General features: G+C 41.6%; 1 protein-coding gene across 1 annotated transcript; it reads right to left on the bottom strand.

Annotated features, from left to right (window-relative positions):
- Window positions 1-3093: 3093 nt before the first annotated feature.
- LOC139335059 (tumor necrosis factor receptor superfamily member 14-like) lies at window positions 3094-15869 on the bottom strand. The gene is made up of 7 exons (XM_070968459.1): window positions 15622-15869; window positions 12142-12168; window positions 11763-11907; window positions 10757-10850; window positions 8492-8617; window positions 7574-7729; window positions 3094-3294 (listed from the first exon to the last, which is right to left on the bottom strand). The coding sequence occupies exons 3-7, from the start codon at window positions 11802-11804 to the stop codon at window positions 3203-3205; spliced, it is 510 nt and encodes a 169-aa protein (XP_070824560.1). The 5' UTR covers window positions 11805-11907; window positions 12142-12168; window positions 15622-15869; the 3' UTR covers window positions 3094-3202.
- Between the last annotated feature and the right edge of the window lie 690 nt (window positions 15870-16559).

Here is a 16559-nt window from a genome sequence, read left to right as displayed (position 1 = left end):
ACACAATGGATATGTAGTTAGAACTTCACCATATGCAATCCAAGTCGAAGCAGGTGAGATGTCATTAGGGATACGTCAGAAGCCACTGATGGCCAACTTCTGGGTAAATATAAGGGGGCATGGAGACAGCCATCCTGCAGAAAGGGTGCTGCAGATATGTTGGGAGAAGGACAGGCCATACAAAGAAAGTTTAGCTTGGACGGGAAATCAAGTTGCAAGATGAGGGAGTGTATGACAAGGAGATTGAGGATACTGTTGTGTGGCCAGTTAGACCTATATGGATAAAAATGCCAATTTAATTCATGAAAATTATAGTTATAAAGACTGGAAATATAAAGAATGGGCTCAGATTTTTACAGATGAATCAAAGGATCCTCAAACAAACACCACAGGGTCTGCAATTGCTGTGGCCAGTTACAAAGTAGGATTCAACAAGAGTACATCAGATTATTTGAACATACATCTCCAGTTGAGCTATATGCTACACTAATGGCTTTAGAGTGGAGTGAGCAGATTAACTGCAGTCATTTACTAATGTGCAGTGATTCAGTGTCAGCGCTTGCAAGCATGACATCAGGAACAGCCTGACGTCACAAGGGTCTGCTCTATGAAATCTTGAGCACCAACTCATGAATAGTGAGAAAAGGGATAAATGTAACAGTCATGGGTTCCAGCACACTCAGGTGGCCCAGGAAATGAGAGCAGACAAAAAAGCAAAGAAGCAGTCAAATAAGAAATGGTTGAAGTCAATATTAAATTGTCAAAACTAGAAGGGAAAATGACATAACAGTGGCAACAGCATTGGGACAATGCAGAAAAAAGAGAGACATCTACATGCAATACAAACAGGATGGGTATAACAAGAAGGAGGGGACACAAGAAGGAACAAGTCACACTAAGCAGACTGAGAATTACCATGGCAACCTTAACAGCACTCTCTGTCATGGGAAAACATCCAACAGGCCTTTGCAATCAGTGTCATGAGGCTGAGACTGTAGAGCATATTTTCATGTCATGCAGGAAATTTACACAGGAGAGAAGAGTTATGATGACACAGCTACAGAAAATAGAAATTTTAAGAAAATTCTAACAACCACTGGACTGGACAGACGGATCTAGGGAGATGCTCCAGTATCTTCCCTCAATGGATAACAACGGAAAGTGAAACCAGAAGATGGCAGTAATGCCATGGGTCCTGTTGCACCGATGAGTCACAATCTGCCAAAATGTTACACCTCGATCAAACGTAAGAGAGCTTAAAGACTAAAACAGCGACCAAAATGACTTCATCAAACAGCTGCAGCTCCAGGCTGAGCACCACCCAACCAGCTGACCTTCAGCCGTCACATCATGTGAACTATCAGGCGCCAGAGGACATTTGGTCTGAAGATCTGTGGTTTCCCTTCTGATGCATTTTATAGATCCACTTGGTGTGTGTCCTGACAGCATCCAGTCTGCATCACTTCATGTGTGTGTCTTTCATCAGACTCAGTGAACCAGACTGTTGTGTATCTCCAGCTTGTTTTCTGTAAAGATACCGTGCACGAGAGATTTCAGGTGTCTGAGCTACAGGGTTCTCAGCACATTTACTCAAGATCTGGATTTACTTCTTGATACTTGATACCTTTTTGTCTGGTGCTCATGTTAAACCCACCTGGGTTTGTCCTTGGACAGTGGACTCTGTTCAACCTCTTTGATTTGGTGAAAGCAACCATTTGTTCCATCATGTTGCAGTTCAAGACACTGAGTCTCTGTCCTCTGTTCCAGCAGTCTGTTCTGATTTATACACATTAAGTCCAGTTTCAGTCTGTCCTGTGTCCAACTGTGAGCTCTGTGTGAGACAGAGGCAGAGACATTCATCCTCAGCTATCCAGTGAATGAAGAGTCTGGAGCCGTCACGCTCTGAAGACACGAGTCTGTAGTTTGCTCCAAGTCGTTGCGGGCTGATTTTAGTCTCTGTAAAGTTCCATCTGTGTGAGAGAATGATCCAGAAAGTAGAACTCATGCAGACGGTGTTCAGTTTGTCTGATGGTGCAGGAAACTCAGGTTGGACTACTTTGTGTTTCTGTACACTGCAAAGACAATGTCCCAGCATCCAATGGAACTGTAACTGGATTCTAGAGACCAATTAGTCTGCAGTGTCCAAACAAATCTGTCTGGTTGTTTATTGGACGCCCTCGTCCTGAGGAGAAAAATACAGTGTTTAGTTTACAGAGCAACATGTTGAACATTTGTAAAGACTCACAGAGTGGAGCTCAGTCAGTCAGTCAGTCAGCCAGCCAGCCAGTCAGTCAGTCAGTCAGTCAGTCAGTCAGTCAGTCAGTCAGTCAGTCAGTCAGTCAGTCAGTCAGTCAGTCCACAGGCAATGAACATTTCAGTGAACATTTCAATGAATATGCTGTTGCAGAGGAGGCCCCACATGAGCCCTGGGTAATATTAGAAACAGTCCAACACATAAATAAAGATTAACTGATAAACTCTGCTGGCTCTGATTTAATTCCACCTTCATTGTTGATTTACACCGCGTGCACAGGATCGAATGTTTCTCACAGTCCCACAGTGTGTGCAAAGAATGGAAAGGTTACAAACAATAACCATACAACAATAAAGATAAAACAGGACAAGTGTTTAAAAAGAATAAATAAATGAATAAATACAGGGGCTGCTGCTTTTCATAAAGTCTTTCAGAGAGTCTAAGAAGTCAGAAAGTTTGCAACACAGTGTGTCCTGTGACCTCCCATAATACTATTTAACACACAGTGAAATAAAGAGTATAAAACATACCAGTCTGATGTTTTCTGCTTTTTCTGTTCTGTCTGTAACAAAACATTAACAATGAAAAAACACAGTAATCAACAAATGAATGATAATTATCACTCAGAAACATGATTTGAGTTTGTCTGTCTAAATGCAAATCATACCTCTGCTTGGACTTTTTTTCTTCCTTTTGAAGTAAAATACTGCCGCTATTAATGCCGCTATTACTAAAAAAAGCACAAGCACCCCAACAGTGATTACAGGTATCATCCAGTCTTGACGTTGTCCTCCACACTCAGCATCAGTCGAAACCGTTCCTGGTTTTATCAGCTGAAGATTCATTGGTTCACATCTGGAACGACAGCAGGACATTTTTACAGGAACATCTGTCGGACAGCATGAACTCACTGCTGGAGGAATTCAGGTGTGTGATGTGAAGCTTCACTCACTGTGTGTGCGGCTGACAGGGTGTAAATGTCCCATCTGAATACGTCCCATCAGGGCAGTCAGAGCACACAGTGTCTGTCAGTGCTGTTCCTGTAGAAATACAAATGATATCCATTGAAACGAGTTCATCTTCCACATTCTGAAGGGATCACAGTTTTACATGACATCAGGACCTTTCATCAGACCTGTCTGATTCCCTCTCTGTGGATTAAAAGAGAAAAAAATCTGTTCCACAAGTTTTTACAGTTCACAAAAAATGAAACAGTACACTGAGATGTTCCAGTTCAAGTCTTTTCTCAGAAGTTCAGATCAAACTGGGATTTTGATTCACTGTGAAGGAGAACTCATGAACAAACTGAACACTAAACGTGTCCAAATGTCATTAGTTTCAGCGTTTCATGCAAATATTCCAGCAGTGAAGTTTGTGCTGATATGTTGATGCCAAATAACAATTTGAATGACAAGAACTTCCATGAATTCCACTTCAACACTTTTAAACTTTCCACCAATGTAACATCCATTATGTCTTTTTAAAGGTAGTGATGACATGAAAATGAGGAATTGCTTTATGAATGTGTTTTTTCCACAAATAAACCAAATTGCCTTCAGTGCCTGCTGCTCGAGGAAAAAAGGGGCCTTTCTGTGTGGAGTTTGCATGTTCTCCCCTTGTTCACCCGGGGGTTCCTCCTTAAATAACTAAAAACATGGAGATCACCACCTGACCAGCGGTGATGAAAGAGAACTGGTCCCCGGGCGCCGGCGTTGGCGTCGGCTGGCAGCTGGCAGCCCACCGCTCCTGGTCTGCCGCGGAGGATCGACAGACCGAGGATGGGATAAATGCAGAGAAAATAATTTCACAGGAAGCATGGCCTGTAGTGTGCAACTTACAACTAACTAACTGTGTGATGTGATAATAAAAAGTATGTTTCTTCTTCTTGTAAATGATCCTGACAGAAGGAGGAAGGGTCCTCTGCTTTTCCGGCCCACTCGATCAGAGCAGCTCCTTTAGCTGACCCCCATGGATCAATCAGTCCAGAGATCAGACTTCAGACGTGGAGAGCGCACAAAGCGCAAGAGTTTTTTAGACTTTGCTCCAGAAGTGACTGCCTGACCTGTGCTGCAGCTGTTCAGCAGAATGAGGAGGTCACTGATGGCCTTTCAAGTCAAAGCAGTGACTGCAGAGAGCTGCTATTCTGTGCTTGTGTTGGAAAACAAACACAGAGGTCTCAACTGCTGATGAGGAACCTTCATTGAGCCAGTGAACGCGCTCTGCAGTGGCACAAAGTCCATGATTTAAAAAAATCACGGGTTAGTTGGTAGGGTGTGCGCCCATGTATTGAGGCTATCAGTCCTCTGCCAGAGACCGCAGGTTTGACTCCCACCTGCGGCTCATTTGCTGCGTGTCGTTCCCTCTCTCTGCCCCCCTTCCTGTCATATCTTCAGCTGTCTCTATCATACAGGCTGGAAAAGCCCCCCCCCCCCCCAAAAAAACACTTAAAATTGTAAATATTGAAAATTGAATTCGTTGAAACTTTGTGGAGCTTTTCAGACACATACAGTGCCTATCATAAGTATTCACCCCCTTGGATGTTTTACACTTTTATTGCTTTCATAAATCAATCACGGTCAATAAAATTTGGCTTTTTTAACACAAAAATTTATTGGAAAAAACTCTTTAATGTCAAAGTGGAAACAGATTTCTACAAAGTAATGTTAATGAAAGAAAATTATATAAATGAAAATAATTGTTTGCATAATTATTCACCCCCTTCAAGTCAGTATTTCGTAGATGCACCTTTGGCTGCAATCACAGCAGTGAGTCTGTCTTGTACATCTGCCCACTGCAATTTTGCTCCGTTCTTCTTTGCAAAACTGCTCAAGCTCTGTCAGGTTGTGCGGGTATCGGGCATGAACAGCCCTTTTCAAGTCCAGCCACAAATTCTCTATAGGATTGAGGTCTGGGCTTTGACTCGGCCACTCCAGAACATTTACCTGGTTCTTTTTTAACCATTCCTGTGTAGCTTTTGCAGTATGCTTTGGATCATTGTCTTGCTGGAAAATAAATCTTCTCCCAAGCCGTAGTTCTCTTGCAGAGTGAAGAAGATTGTCCCCCAGGATTTCGGTGTATTTTGCAGCATTCATTCTGCCCTCTATCTTTACAAGCCTTCCAGGTCCGGCTGCTGAGAAACATCCTCACAGCATGATGCTGCCACCACCATGCTTCACAGTGGGGATGGTGTGTTTTTGGTGATGTGCAGTTTGGTTTCCACCAAAAATAACGTCTTGTCTGATGGCCAAAAAGCTCAATTTTGGTCTTATCAGACCAAAGAATCTTCTTCCACTTGACCATGGAGTCTTCCACATGCTTTTTGGCAAACTCTAGTCGAGATCTAATATGACTTCTCTTCCACAGTGGCTTTCTCATTGCCACTCTCCCATAAAGCTTTGACCGGTGAAGAACCCGGGCAGCAGTTGCTGTATGCACAGTCTCTCCCATCTCAGCAGCTGAAGCTTGTAACTCCTTCAGAGTAGTCGTAGGGGTCTTGGTGGTTTCTCTCGCTAGTCTCCTACTTGCATGGTCTCTCAGTTTACGAGGGCGGCCTGATCTAGGCAGATTCACACAAGTGCCATATTCCTTCCATTTCTTGATGATTGATTTCACTGAACTCCGGGGGATGTTCAATGCCTTGGAAATTTTTTTGTATCCATCCCCTGAATTGTACTTCTCAATAACCCTTTCCCTGAGTTGCTTGGAGTGTTCTTCTGTCTTCATGGTGTAGTGGTAGCCAGGAATACTGATCAACCAGTCTCTGGACCCTTCAGACACAGGTGTTTTATACCTCAATCACTTGAAACACACCCACACCACTCAGATCACACAGGTGATCTTCATTTCACTAATTGTGAGACTATTTGCAACAATTTGATGGACCTCTATTGAATTAGACCATTAAATTAAAAAGGGGGTGAATAATTATGCAAACAATCATATTTATTTATATATTTTTATTTCATTGACATTACTTTGTAGAAGTCTGTTTTCACTTTGACATTAAAGAGTTTTTTCCAATAAATTTTTGTGTTAAAAATTGTTTTGACCATGATTTATCTATGAATGCAATAAAAGGGGAAAACATCCAAGGGGGTGAATACTGTATCATGGTCTTCATCAGCTGGTGGAGTTTGTTTAGTTGTCCTAGAGATGGTTCATTTATTGTCATATAATCTAAGAGTGGACTTTCAGTCCAGGTGACCAGCAGATGACTGGAGGATAATGATGAACTGTTTTTATATAACACCTTTCATACACTTCATAACAGAGAAATCACATGAACATAAAACAGGGACAGAGCATTAATGTAAAATAAGATGGAAGATAAAACCTGCTTGGTAAGAATAGTAAAAATAAGATACAAAAAGCATGAAATACAATAAAGATAATGCGTAATATAAAATGGAAAATAAAACCACTGAATAACTAATAAAATAAAGTCACACATAGAGTAACCAGAATGCATGAAATCAAGTACAAGATTTTTAAAGAAGTGCAGCAGTGTGTCAACATGAGGCAAAGCACCAAAGTGTCAGACCTGTATCAGGAAGTCACAGCTCGTTAAAGGCTAAAGTGAAGAGAGAAGTTTTTATTTTTCTTTGGAAAATATTCAGTGAGCTGCCTCCCTGATATCTGTAGGTTGTGTGTTCAGATCCCCAATATTCTTTGACTGTTGCTGGAAACCTCCAGTAAAGCAGCGGCAGATGATCGCAGTGTTAATGAAGCAAATCATAAACCAGAGAGTTTTAGCTGGTGCTAACTGACACTTTCACTGGTCAAAGTGACAAAAGTCAGCAGTGGCAGGTTATTTTAGAAGCTGCTGCTTCAGCCGAACTCAGTGAGTAACTTGACTTTGAACAGGCCAAAATAACACGTGTTGGCTTGTGTCTGTACTCAGCCAAAGACTGTGTGGGAGAAACCTCACCTCACCATCAGGAGTCAGAGCCTCCCTGTCAATCGTTCCGTAACACAGCAACATTTCTATGGTTTAAGATTAGAATCTAATCGAATAACACGAAGTCGACCTTGTGCTAAGGATCTTTTGTCAAATCAGACCACGTGGTTCATGTGAACAGACTGTTGGAGCTGGAACAGCACGATGAAGAGTTTACAGCAAGAGAAGCACGACACTTTCTACACAGAAAACAACTGCTGCCCATAAACACACCAGCAGTGTACGATAGCTCAGGTCAGAACAGCTGCTCCGTCATTACTTTCTGACTGAAGAGTTGTCACTACAGTCAGTTTCTCTGAACTTTGGTTCTCACTGAAAACTTGCTACACCTATAATCTTAAAGTCAGCACATGAAAACCAACCTTTTTGGTGGATGTATTGTCCTGGTTGACACCTTGTGTGTTTCTGAGCTGCCATGCAGCCGTCCTCTGTGCGGTCCAGACAGTAGAATCCCTCCAGTGGTTCACAAACTGCATCTGATGTTGCTGTACATGACGTCTTTATTTTCAAACCAGAACCTGTCAACACATGCAGAGGAGACATCGACAGACAGGAAGCTTTAATTCTGCTCGGTCTACAAGAGAGCAATTTAGTTTGTCCAGTTTATGAATTCATGGGGACACGTCTGCATAAATGTACCCATCAGCCAGACGTGGAGACACAGAGAGTACCAGTGACTTCTGCAAGGTGAGTTCTATCATTCCTGCAAGTCCCACTGATAAAAACCTGATCATTTTGCTTTTTCAAACTGATGAAAATACAGAGTTCACAGAAGTTGCAGCTGATTTTAACAGTTAATGCAGGCTTTGGGCAGAGTTTACCATGCAAAGACTGAAATGTCCACTTTTAGACATTTGGGAGTACTGTTTCCACCGTGTGCTGGTCTGTGTGTTGCTCTCTTCTCTGCTGACGATGCAGATACATCAGAGAAAAGCAGTAATGATATCAGAGCAAAAACAGTCATTATTATGGACGAGTCCTCCTCCTCCTCCTCCTCCTCCTGCACGCTGCCCAGGCGCCAAAACTGAACAGAGTATTTCCAGTAAGCGAGAACGTCTCTGACATGGACAAAGCTTTCGACGGTCTTTGGAAGTACTGTGCAGTGAACTCTTCAACATGTGTCTCTGCATCTTCACAGTAACAACACTCTTCAACAGTTTCCTCAGTTCTTCGTCAGCACTAACAGAGGGACTTGCAGTAAGAAGTCGACTTGCTGCATTTAAATCTCATCTTAGTCATAAGTTTCTACTGTTAATTAGGAAATATTAACAGAAGTCTACCTGCATCACAGCTTGTACAGTCAAAACAGTGTTTCAGTCCAGTCGGCTGATTCATGAAGCTTCCCTCAGAGCAGGGCAGACAGGATGTACGTCTGAATTCTGTGCAGTCCGTTTTAACTTGACTTCCTGTTCAAAACAAAACCAACAATTTAATTTAGTACCATATAATGTTTCTATTAGATGAAATATGGTGTAAGATCGCTGTTAACAATTTGTGTGTCATAAAAGTTGTTTTACACAAAATTCCGCTGTCATATACGTGAGTCTGTGAACTTGGGTTCGGGTCACGAGTGTTTTTATATGAGTATGAGTCTAAAAGCTGTGAGTGCAAAGTCTTATGAATACAACTCATTTTTCTACGACTACGAAGTCTTCACTGTGAATTTGAATTCAAGTTTACGGGTATGAAAAGTGAAAAGTGCTGAAATGACGTCACTGAGGTCACAGTCAATTCCTCCAACTGCGCATGCCCCAGACGCAAACATGCAGGGCAACGCCACCATCCCCGAAGAGACTTCACTGGCAAAGCTCTCAAGTCTCACCCATTGGCCATGAGACACACGCATTTCAACCCATTCACATGCTCACACGCCATATCTTGTATTTCTCACACAGAGAAATTACCAGGATAACGCCCACCAAGTTGCGCCACTATTTTATAAAACAGTGGAACAGGTAGAGGAAGTGGTGATGTGTCGGTCGTGGACAAAACGGCTCTTAGAGCTGCTCTTTGAAGTGAACGATCAGAGCAGTCTCCTGCCTGGGAGCCGGAGCGGGAGCCGCTTTGTTTTTTTGGTTTTTTTTAATGCACTGAGCAGGATGGGGAAGGGCGGGGTTACAGATATACAGACATACAGACACACACACACACACACACACACACACACACACACACACACACACACACACACACACACACACACACTTGCACTAAGAAATGCTGAACTGAATAAATATTTTTATTTGTATCAATTTATGTGCCATTTATTAGAAGTGGGCCAGTGCTAATCAGTTAGCACTAAACAGCATAATATGAAACATATAACGTTACCCCTCAAAAAATGCACTGTCCCCATAATTTTCAACCAGAGCATTAACAATCAAGCCAGATTTGGGATGAGTTAAAGTGAACCAGTAACTTATTGTCTCAAATTTATAATTTCACTCGTAAATCTTGCAATAAGCAGGATGATTCATCATGTCTGGGTTTATTTCTCCATATCAACCTTCTCCCTCTTTCCGTGTTAACTTTACACAAAGTTACTGGTTAATTCATTCAAAAAGATTCACATCTGGCTTGATTGTTAATGCTCTGGTCGAAAATTATGAATGATAGCACCCAGTAACGATAGCATTAAGCTAGCTTCATCGGCATGTAAAAATCTTTAGCTTGCAAGCTAAAGCAATAAGTATGTGAGTCCAAGAAATGTATATTGTGTAAAATGGTTCGATTTTATGAAATCAATAACAGCTATGCACGTTATTACTGACATTACCTGTGAAGTCTCTCCGGGGATGGCGGCATTGCCCTGCATGTTTGCGTCTGGGGCATGCGCAGTTGGAGGAATCGCCGATTGATTACTTTCCCCTGCAACATGACTGACCTCAGTGACGTCATTTCAGCACTTTTCGAGTCGTACCCATAAACTTGAATTCGTATTTACAGTGAAGACTTCGTAGTCGTAGAAAAATGAGTTGTATTCATAAGACTTTGCACTCACAGCTTTTAGCCTCATACTCATATAAAAACACTCGTAACCCGAACCCAATTTCACAGACTCACGTATATGGCAGCAGAATTTTGTGTAAAACAACTTTTATGACACACAAATTGTTAACTTTACAAATACCAAACTTTAATTATGGACGCGTCTTTTTGACAGCGATCTTACACCATAATGAAAACATGGGATCCTGAGAGTAAAGCTCATGTTGTGATCTGGACGAAGTGTCATGTTCTGCTGTTGACTGCAGTGTCATTTTTACTGCTGCCACCAGATGGAGACAAGGATAAAAAGCAAAAATCTTTACATAAATATGTAAATCTCAACTTGTTGTTTTACTGTTGGAAAAACTCAGATTCAGCTCCATCAATGATACATTTCTTGTGTGAACATAAACTCCAGCCATGGCAGTCAGACTGAGTCCACTGATGTGCACAAGAGGCTGATTCTGTCAGCACTGCTGCCACCTGGCAGGACACCAACAGACTCCATGTGTAAGGACCAAAGTGAAATGTCCATTCAATATTCAGTTAGATCTTACCAGGAGGACACATGGGACAGCATTCATTTCCAGTCTGGTACTCTGATCGATGACACGTCAGGGTTTGTCCTCTGAAGACATTCATCATAAGTATCTGAGGAGGAAGAAAGAGTTTGCTGTCGGACCTCTGCAGGTGAGTCACAGTATGAAGGAACACGAGAGTGAACGAGGTCTCATTTGTGTCATGTGACAGCCATCAGAGCCATAAGAGTGAAGTCACTGTGTTGAAATCTTTGTAACATTCATGTGATGCAGCCTCACCTCCAGGTTGTCGACAGGTGAGTCTGCATTTGTACAGGTGGAGGTACACCACTGTTTCTGTATATAGAATATATTTTCTCTCCTCTCATCGTTTATGTTGTGTTCACAGACGCTGGTGGATGCTGCCTATGTAAATGGCAGTGGATTTCGTTTATGATATTTAGTTCTGCTACTTTATTTTTGTGCTTTTATTTTGAAGAGCTGTAATTCCTTACTGTTTAAAAATGGATTATTTCATGTAAAATTTATTAGCTGAATTTACTAAAAATGATTGTTTATTAAGTTAAAATGCAAACATGATTTATGCATCATTTTCTGACATATAACACCACGGCATTTGTATTTTGTCCGTTTTCATAGTTTTCACGGTGTCATAAGGTGACAGAATGTGTCAACAGCCAGTGGTGACAAGAGAGGAGAGAATTAAAAGAACACCCGTCACAGCTCTCTGCGTCTTGCGTGATAATTCCAAGTGGGCCGCTACAGCCTACATTCACACATTTTCATTTTTTTTAAACACAACCCTCACCCCCATCATCCTCCCACTGGAGGAGAGCTCCCCACCTAGTTTACACCTTCCCACCAGTGTTCTATTTGAAAACTGCTCCATCTTAACTGTGACCACACCTGCTCTCCACTCCTACAGAGGATAGAGACTAAAGAAAAGGCTCGAACAAAGAAAAGGTGGCGAGCAGCAGCAACGTGATGTGTGAATAAAAGCTTGATGTAATAACAAATGGTTTACCAGCAGTGGTGCAGCTGTCACAGATTTTCCTCCAAACATCATTTTCTACTGCTGGATCACAGTTTTCATGGACTGAAGACGTCATCTCACTGAGAGTTGGGATGAAGTGAAATGTAAAATCCTAAATGAGGACACCATCTGGAACCTACAGGAAAACATATCCATGAAGAGATGACAAGAAAAAGTTCACTTTCAGCTTTCTGCAGTGATCAGACATCTTAAACATCACAGACATGAGAAACCTGGTGAACACAGCTGGATTTGTGCTGTACACCTGATGTTAGATTTAAACAAGAGGACATTTGTTTAGCTTTTGTTTTCAAGCTCTTCGTTGGACTTGGGATGTTGCACAGTAACTGTCAGTCTGCCAGCTCCTTACCTGCTGCTCTCTCCTTCATCTGCACACCTGAAGTTCAAACAAAAAGAAAATAAATGAGACTCAACCACCAAAGAGTACACACAACAGGTCAAACTGGCTAAACTTCAAGCAGCTACAACAGTAAATGCTGCTGGGTATTAACTATGTTTTAACGTCATAACATCTCAGTCACAGGGGCTTTTTCTGCAGATCCAGTACTTTCACTTATTACACTACACTCGCTGATCACACTTCTATACTTTTACTGAAACCTGCAATAACAGTTTTTTGTAACTTCAGAGATGATTTTAGATGTGGATTTTTGCTCCTTGGGCTGCCGGCATGGTTGTAACCATGACTCGACTTCCCTGCAGACTTTCAAATGACTTTCATCTGACTGTAGATCATTTCTCTAATCAACTCTCATAACTGAAAGAACAGCAAGCGCTGACAGTGGCCTCTCTCATCTACTTGGGTCCACAGTCCACCATGAGAGTGACTCACTGAATCACAAATAGTCCAGAGGTTCCACTCAGGACAACTTTAGTGCTGAACAAAGTCTCGACAGCGTGTCTGGAAAGGTGCATTTGTATGTGGAGGTTTGCATGTGGGTCTGATTGTGTGTGTGTGTGTGTGTGTGTGTGTGTGTGTGTGTGTGTGTGGTTTCTGAAAGAAAAACAAATAACATGTCAGAAGAATATAATGCAGACAAGTAAACGACAGCTTGCTGTGAAGGATTCACTGCCATGTACAGCAGTGACAGAGTGGACTATGAGACACCATGATGCCACATAAACTAAGAGCTTATTTATCAAAGAAGGCAGAATTCAACTACAAACTTCCAGCTGTATGCCTTACACTCATTACTCAGTATTTATGTAAACTGGAAATTCAGCCAAAGCAAACAGCGTGTAACATGCTTTGATTAAATATGAACAGTCTTTGCTGTGAACTGTTGTTAAAAACAGAACTACATTTTCCAAGTAATGTTTATTTTTGCTTAGAATTCATGGATGTAAAGTGGATTCATTCTGCGAGTTATATGCAGGACGACTGTGCCAGGTATATCTAAAGGTATCCGTTAAATAACAGTGTGGTAGAACTTGTCAATCACAAAGCAGCTACGCCCTGAAGCACACCCTGCTTCATCGATTTTACTCGAAATAACAATTTACAAATGAAGTAGACTTGAAACTAACAATTGAGACCATAAAGTCACGATAAACTGAACACTGAGGTAATAAATCAAGTGAGAAGCAGGGTCGTTTTCCCATAGGTTTCCATGCAATCAGAGTCGCCCCATGCTGACCATGTGAAAGCATGCAGGGTTAAGGCACTTCTGCATTGGCTTCACTTTTCACACCGAGGAAACTATAAAATAAGGAAGGGTCCTTACATCACGGGGCCACACTTGAAATCTCCCCTCTCAGTTTCACAGGCTGTCAGCCTGGGTGATGGAGGCACCGCTGTTTTGGTGTGTAGATATTAAGCTAATGTTTCGTGTCTTTTCAAGGTGCATTTAATTTGATTCATATGTTAATTATTTATCTGCATGTAAGTTGCATTAATGCTATACTCGATATTTAAGGGACTGGAGCTTCTTATGATTGATGTCTGTAACAGACAAACATTAGCAAGTTAGCTCAACTACGATGATACCCAAACTAAATGCAGCCTGAGCCTGTTCTGGACCAAAAGAAAAGGAAGAAAGAAGGAATGAAGAATACACACAATGTTAATTTATCCTAAACTCAACATTTTCAAGGTACACTTGCTAATTTGTCACCTGCCAGGCTGAGTATTTGAATTCGACTCACCATGGACCCTGTAAAGTTTGCCTCTCACCATCTTTGGAAAACTATTTGGACACCAACAGCAAATAAATGACTGCAGACTTTCAGAAAAACCAGTCAGAAGCTGTTCTCTGTGTTCTTTCATTAAGTGGAGGCCTTTATTCATTAAAGGTCATATGATGTAGGTTTGTTGGGTTTTAGTGTGCTTCTCCATGCATCACTCATAGGCTTCAATACAACTGGCACCGAGCAGGGCAGCACCAACACTGATGTTATGATGTCATGACCCTTCCTTCTTTTATAATTAACTTGGTTCATTCAGTCAGTGAACACATCATTTGTTCACATCATTCAGGGCATTAGTGACGGGTGATAAGATGAGCAGCATAAATGTGGATGATCAAAGCAAAAAAAGCAAAAAGAAAGTAGAACTGCAGATAGCTGATTACTTCATCTACTTTCTGTTGAAGAGCTGACATTTGAACTCATGGGAGACTGACTTTGAGGACCTCACAGGCCAGTTATCTTCAAAGGATCCAGAAACACAGTATGTCACAGCTCTCTGTATCTTCTAAAATAAACACCTCTAACAACACAAACTGAACATGATAACCTTCATGCAGGGAGGATTTATTACCAGATTGTATTAGTTTTAGCTCAGTGCACATAATAAACTGCTAACTGCACATATGAGCTTCAGTGGAGTGTAAAGATCATATCCCTCCAACAAAAACTCAGACAAGCTCTCTGACACGTTCTGGACAATATGTAAAAAGTGTACATGGAACATCCAACGAGTCTGAGCTACAGAGACATTTTAACATCCTTCATTCCAGCTACTCACTTTCACTTTGTGTGTGTGTGTGTGTGTGTGTGTGTGTGTGAGAGAGAGAGAGAGAGAGAGAGAGAGACAAGGGACAGTCTCCTCATGTTTCTGGCTCATTGTGAAAAATGTCATCTTATTTCTCACAAAACACGAGAGGAAGATCTCACACTGGTGACTGCAACTCTCTGAAAGAAGCACATGATCTGTCCTTTCAGAATAATGTCTATTATATGACTGAATTCTAATTACTGGTGTATGAATCCATGACTTTAATGTTGCAGCTGGTGAAGGTGGAGCTGTTTTTTTCTATCTGGATGAATTTAGGTGAATTTCACCCTGAAGATCCTCTTATTCATAATATTAAACCATAATTTATTTTTTGGTAATATTTTGTGTTATTAATCTCCAAATTGTAGTAAAGTGCAGTACTTGATGAGTGACTTTCCACCACTGTTGTAAATGTATTGTACATTATGGGAGCAGGAGCCTTCCCTCTGGAATGAAAGAGAAAAAGTGATTCCTGCTGTCTCTCTGCTGCTCCCCACAAAACACTGCTGTGTGGAATAAAAGTGCAGCCAGCCACAAACATTAAGTGTTAATGCTGAAAGTCCTGCAGACAGAGTCACTGCCGTTTCCCGCTCAGTCCATTTTAACTGGCTGACAGAGAAGTACACGAAGCACGTGATTAACAGATAAGAGAAGCTCAACTTTTTTTTTAAAGGCTCTGGCCTGTAAAAACGATACCGAAATAAAACCACCCCCCCCCACCCCACCCCACCCCCCACACACACACAGGCTTCAAAAGTGTGATATTTAGAATGAGTGAACGTCTTAAAACCAGAAATGTAAAGAAAACATATGCTGACAAACACTGGTACTCACTGTCTGATGATTCCGTCGCTGCTGTGAAAACACATCAACACGACATCGACTTCAAACTGATCGCACTTCAACGAGAGATGTCCGACAAAGTGACACAACCAGGGAAGGAAGCAGGAGGCTGCAGCGAGTTCAAAAACACGGATTATGCTTCAGATTCATACGATTAGTTCGAAGCTCCGTCGTCTGAAAAACATGCAAACACACACCTAATTAAGAGTGTTTCTTTCGTTTTCACGCTTCCTCCTCCTGAAACATTAGCCCCTCCTACTGGAGATTTCTTTTGATTCTTCTGTGAATAAGAATATCTTCTCTTCATGTCGATTATAGTTTTGGATTATGGTAAATGAATATATTTATTCAGCACTTTTCTATTTTGAAGATCTAAAGTTCAGTATCTTGCCCAAAGATATTATGGCATGTGGACTGCTGAGGTCAGGGATCGAACCACCGACCTTCTGATAGGAGAATGATCTCTCCACCTCCTTTGCCACAGCAGCACAATTATGCTTGATTTAGGTGAAATAGGCTTACATCTTGTAATTTAGCGGTCTGTAGATCCTGGTTTCATAACGCTCCCTTCCATAAACACTGCTGTCATATGGCCTTTGTGGGATGTGGTCTGCTGTGTCCCTGCACATTAACCCAATAGGACAACATTAACTTGACCCTCCGAATTCATAGAGGCTCATAGCTCATTTCAGCTGGCACTGCAGGTACTGCTGATGTTTAAAATGCTCCACTCCAAATTTGTTGAAGGAATCCCCCTGGTTTGAACAGCCCAGTGGTCGATCACACAGAACACTGATAGAAAATGAAATACATCAGGCCCATAGATAACATGTGGATCGAAAGGTTTCTGAGACTTCCTGTATATAAACTCCTTTAAGTGAGCCTCGAAGTATTTTACATTAGTATTGTTTCAAATGTCAACTTGTGGT

The sequence above is a fragment of the Chaetodon trifascialis genome, chromosome 8 (assembly GCF_039877785.1).
Source record: "Chaetodon trifascialis isolate fChaTrf1 chromosome 8, fChaTrf1.hap1, whole genome shotgun sequence".
Lineage (NCBI taxonomy): Eukaryota > Metazoa > Chordata > Actinopteri > Chaetodontiformes > Chaetodontidae > Chaetodon > Chaetodon trifascialis.
Note: the sequence above shows the minus strand (reverse complement) of the source record. Positions and strands in the feature narration are given on the sequence as shown.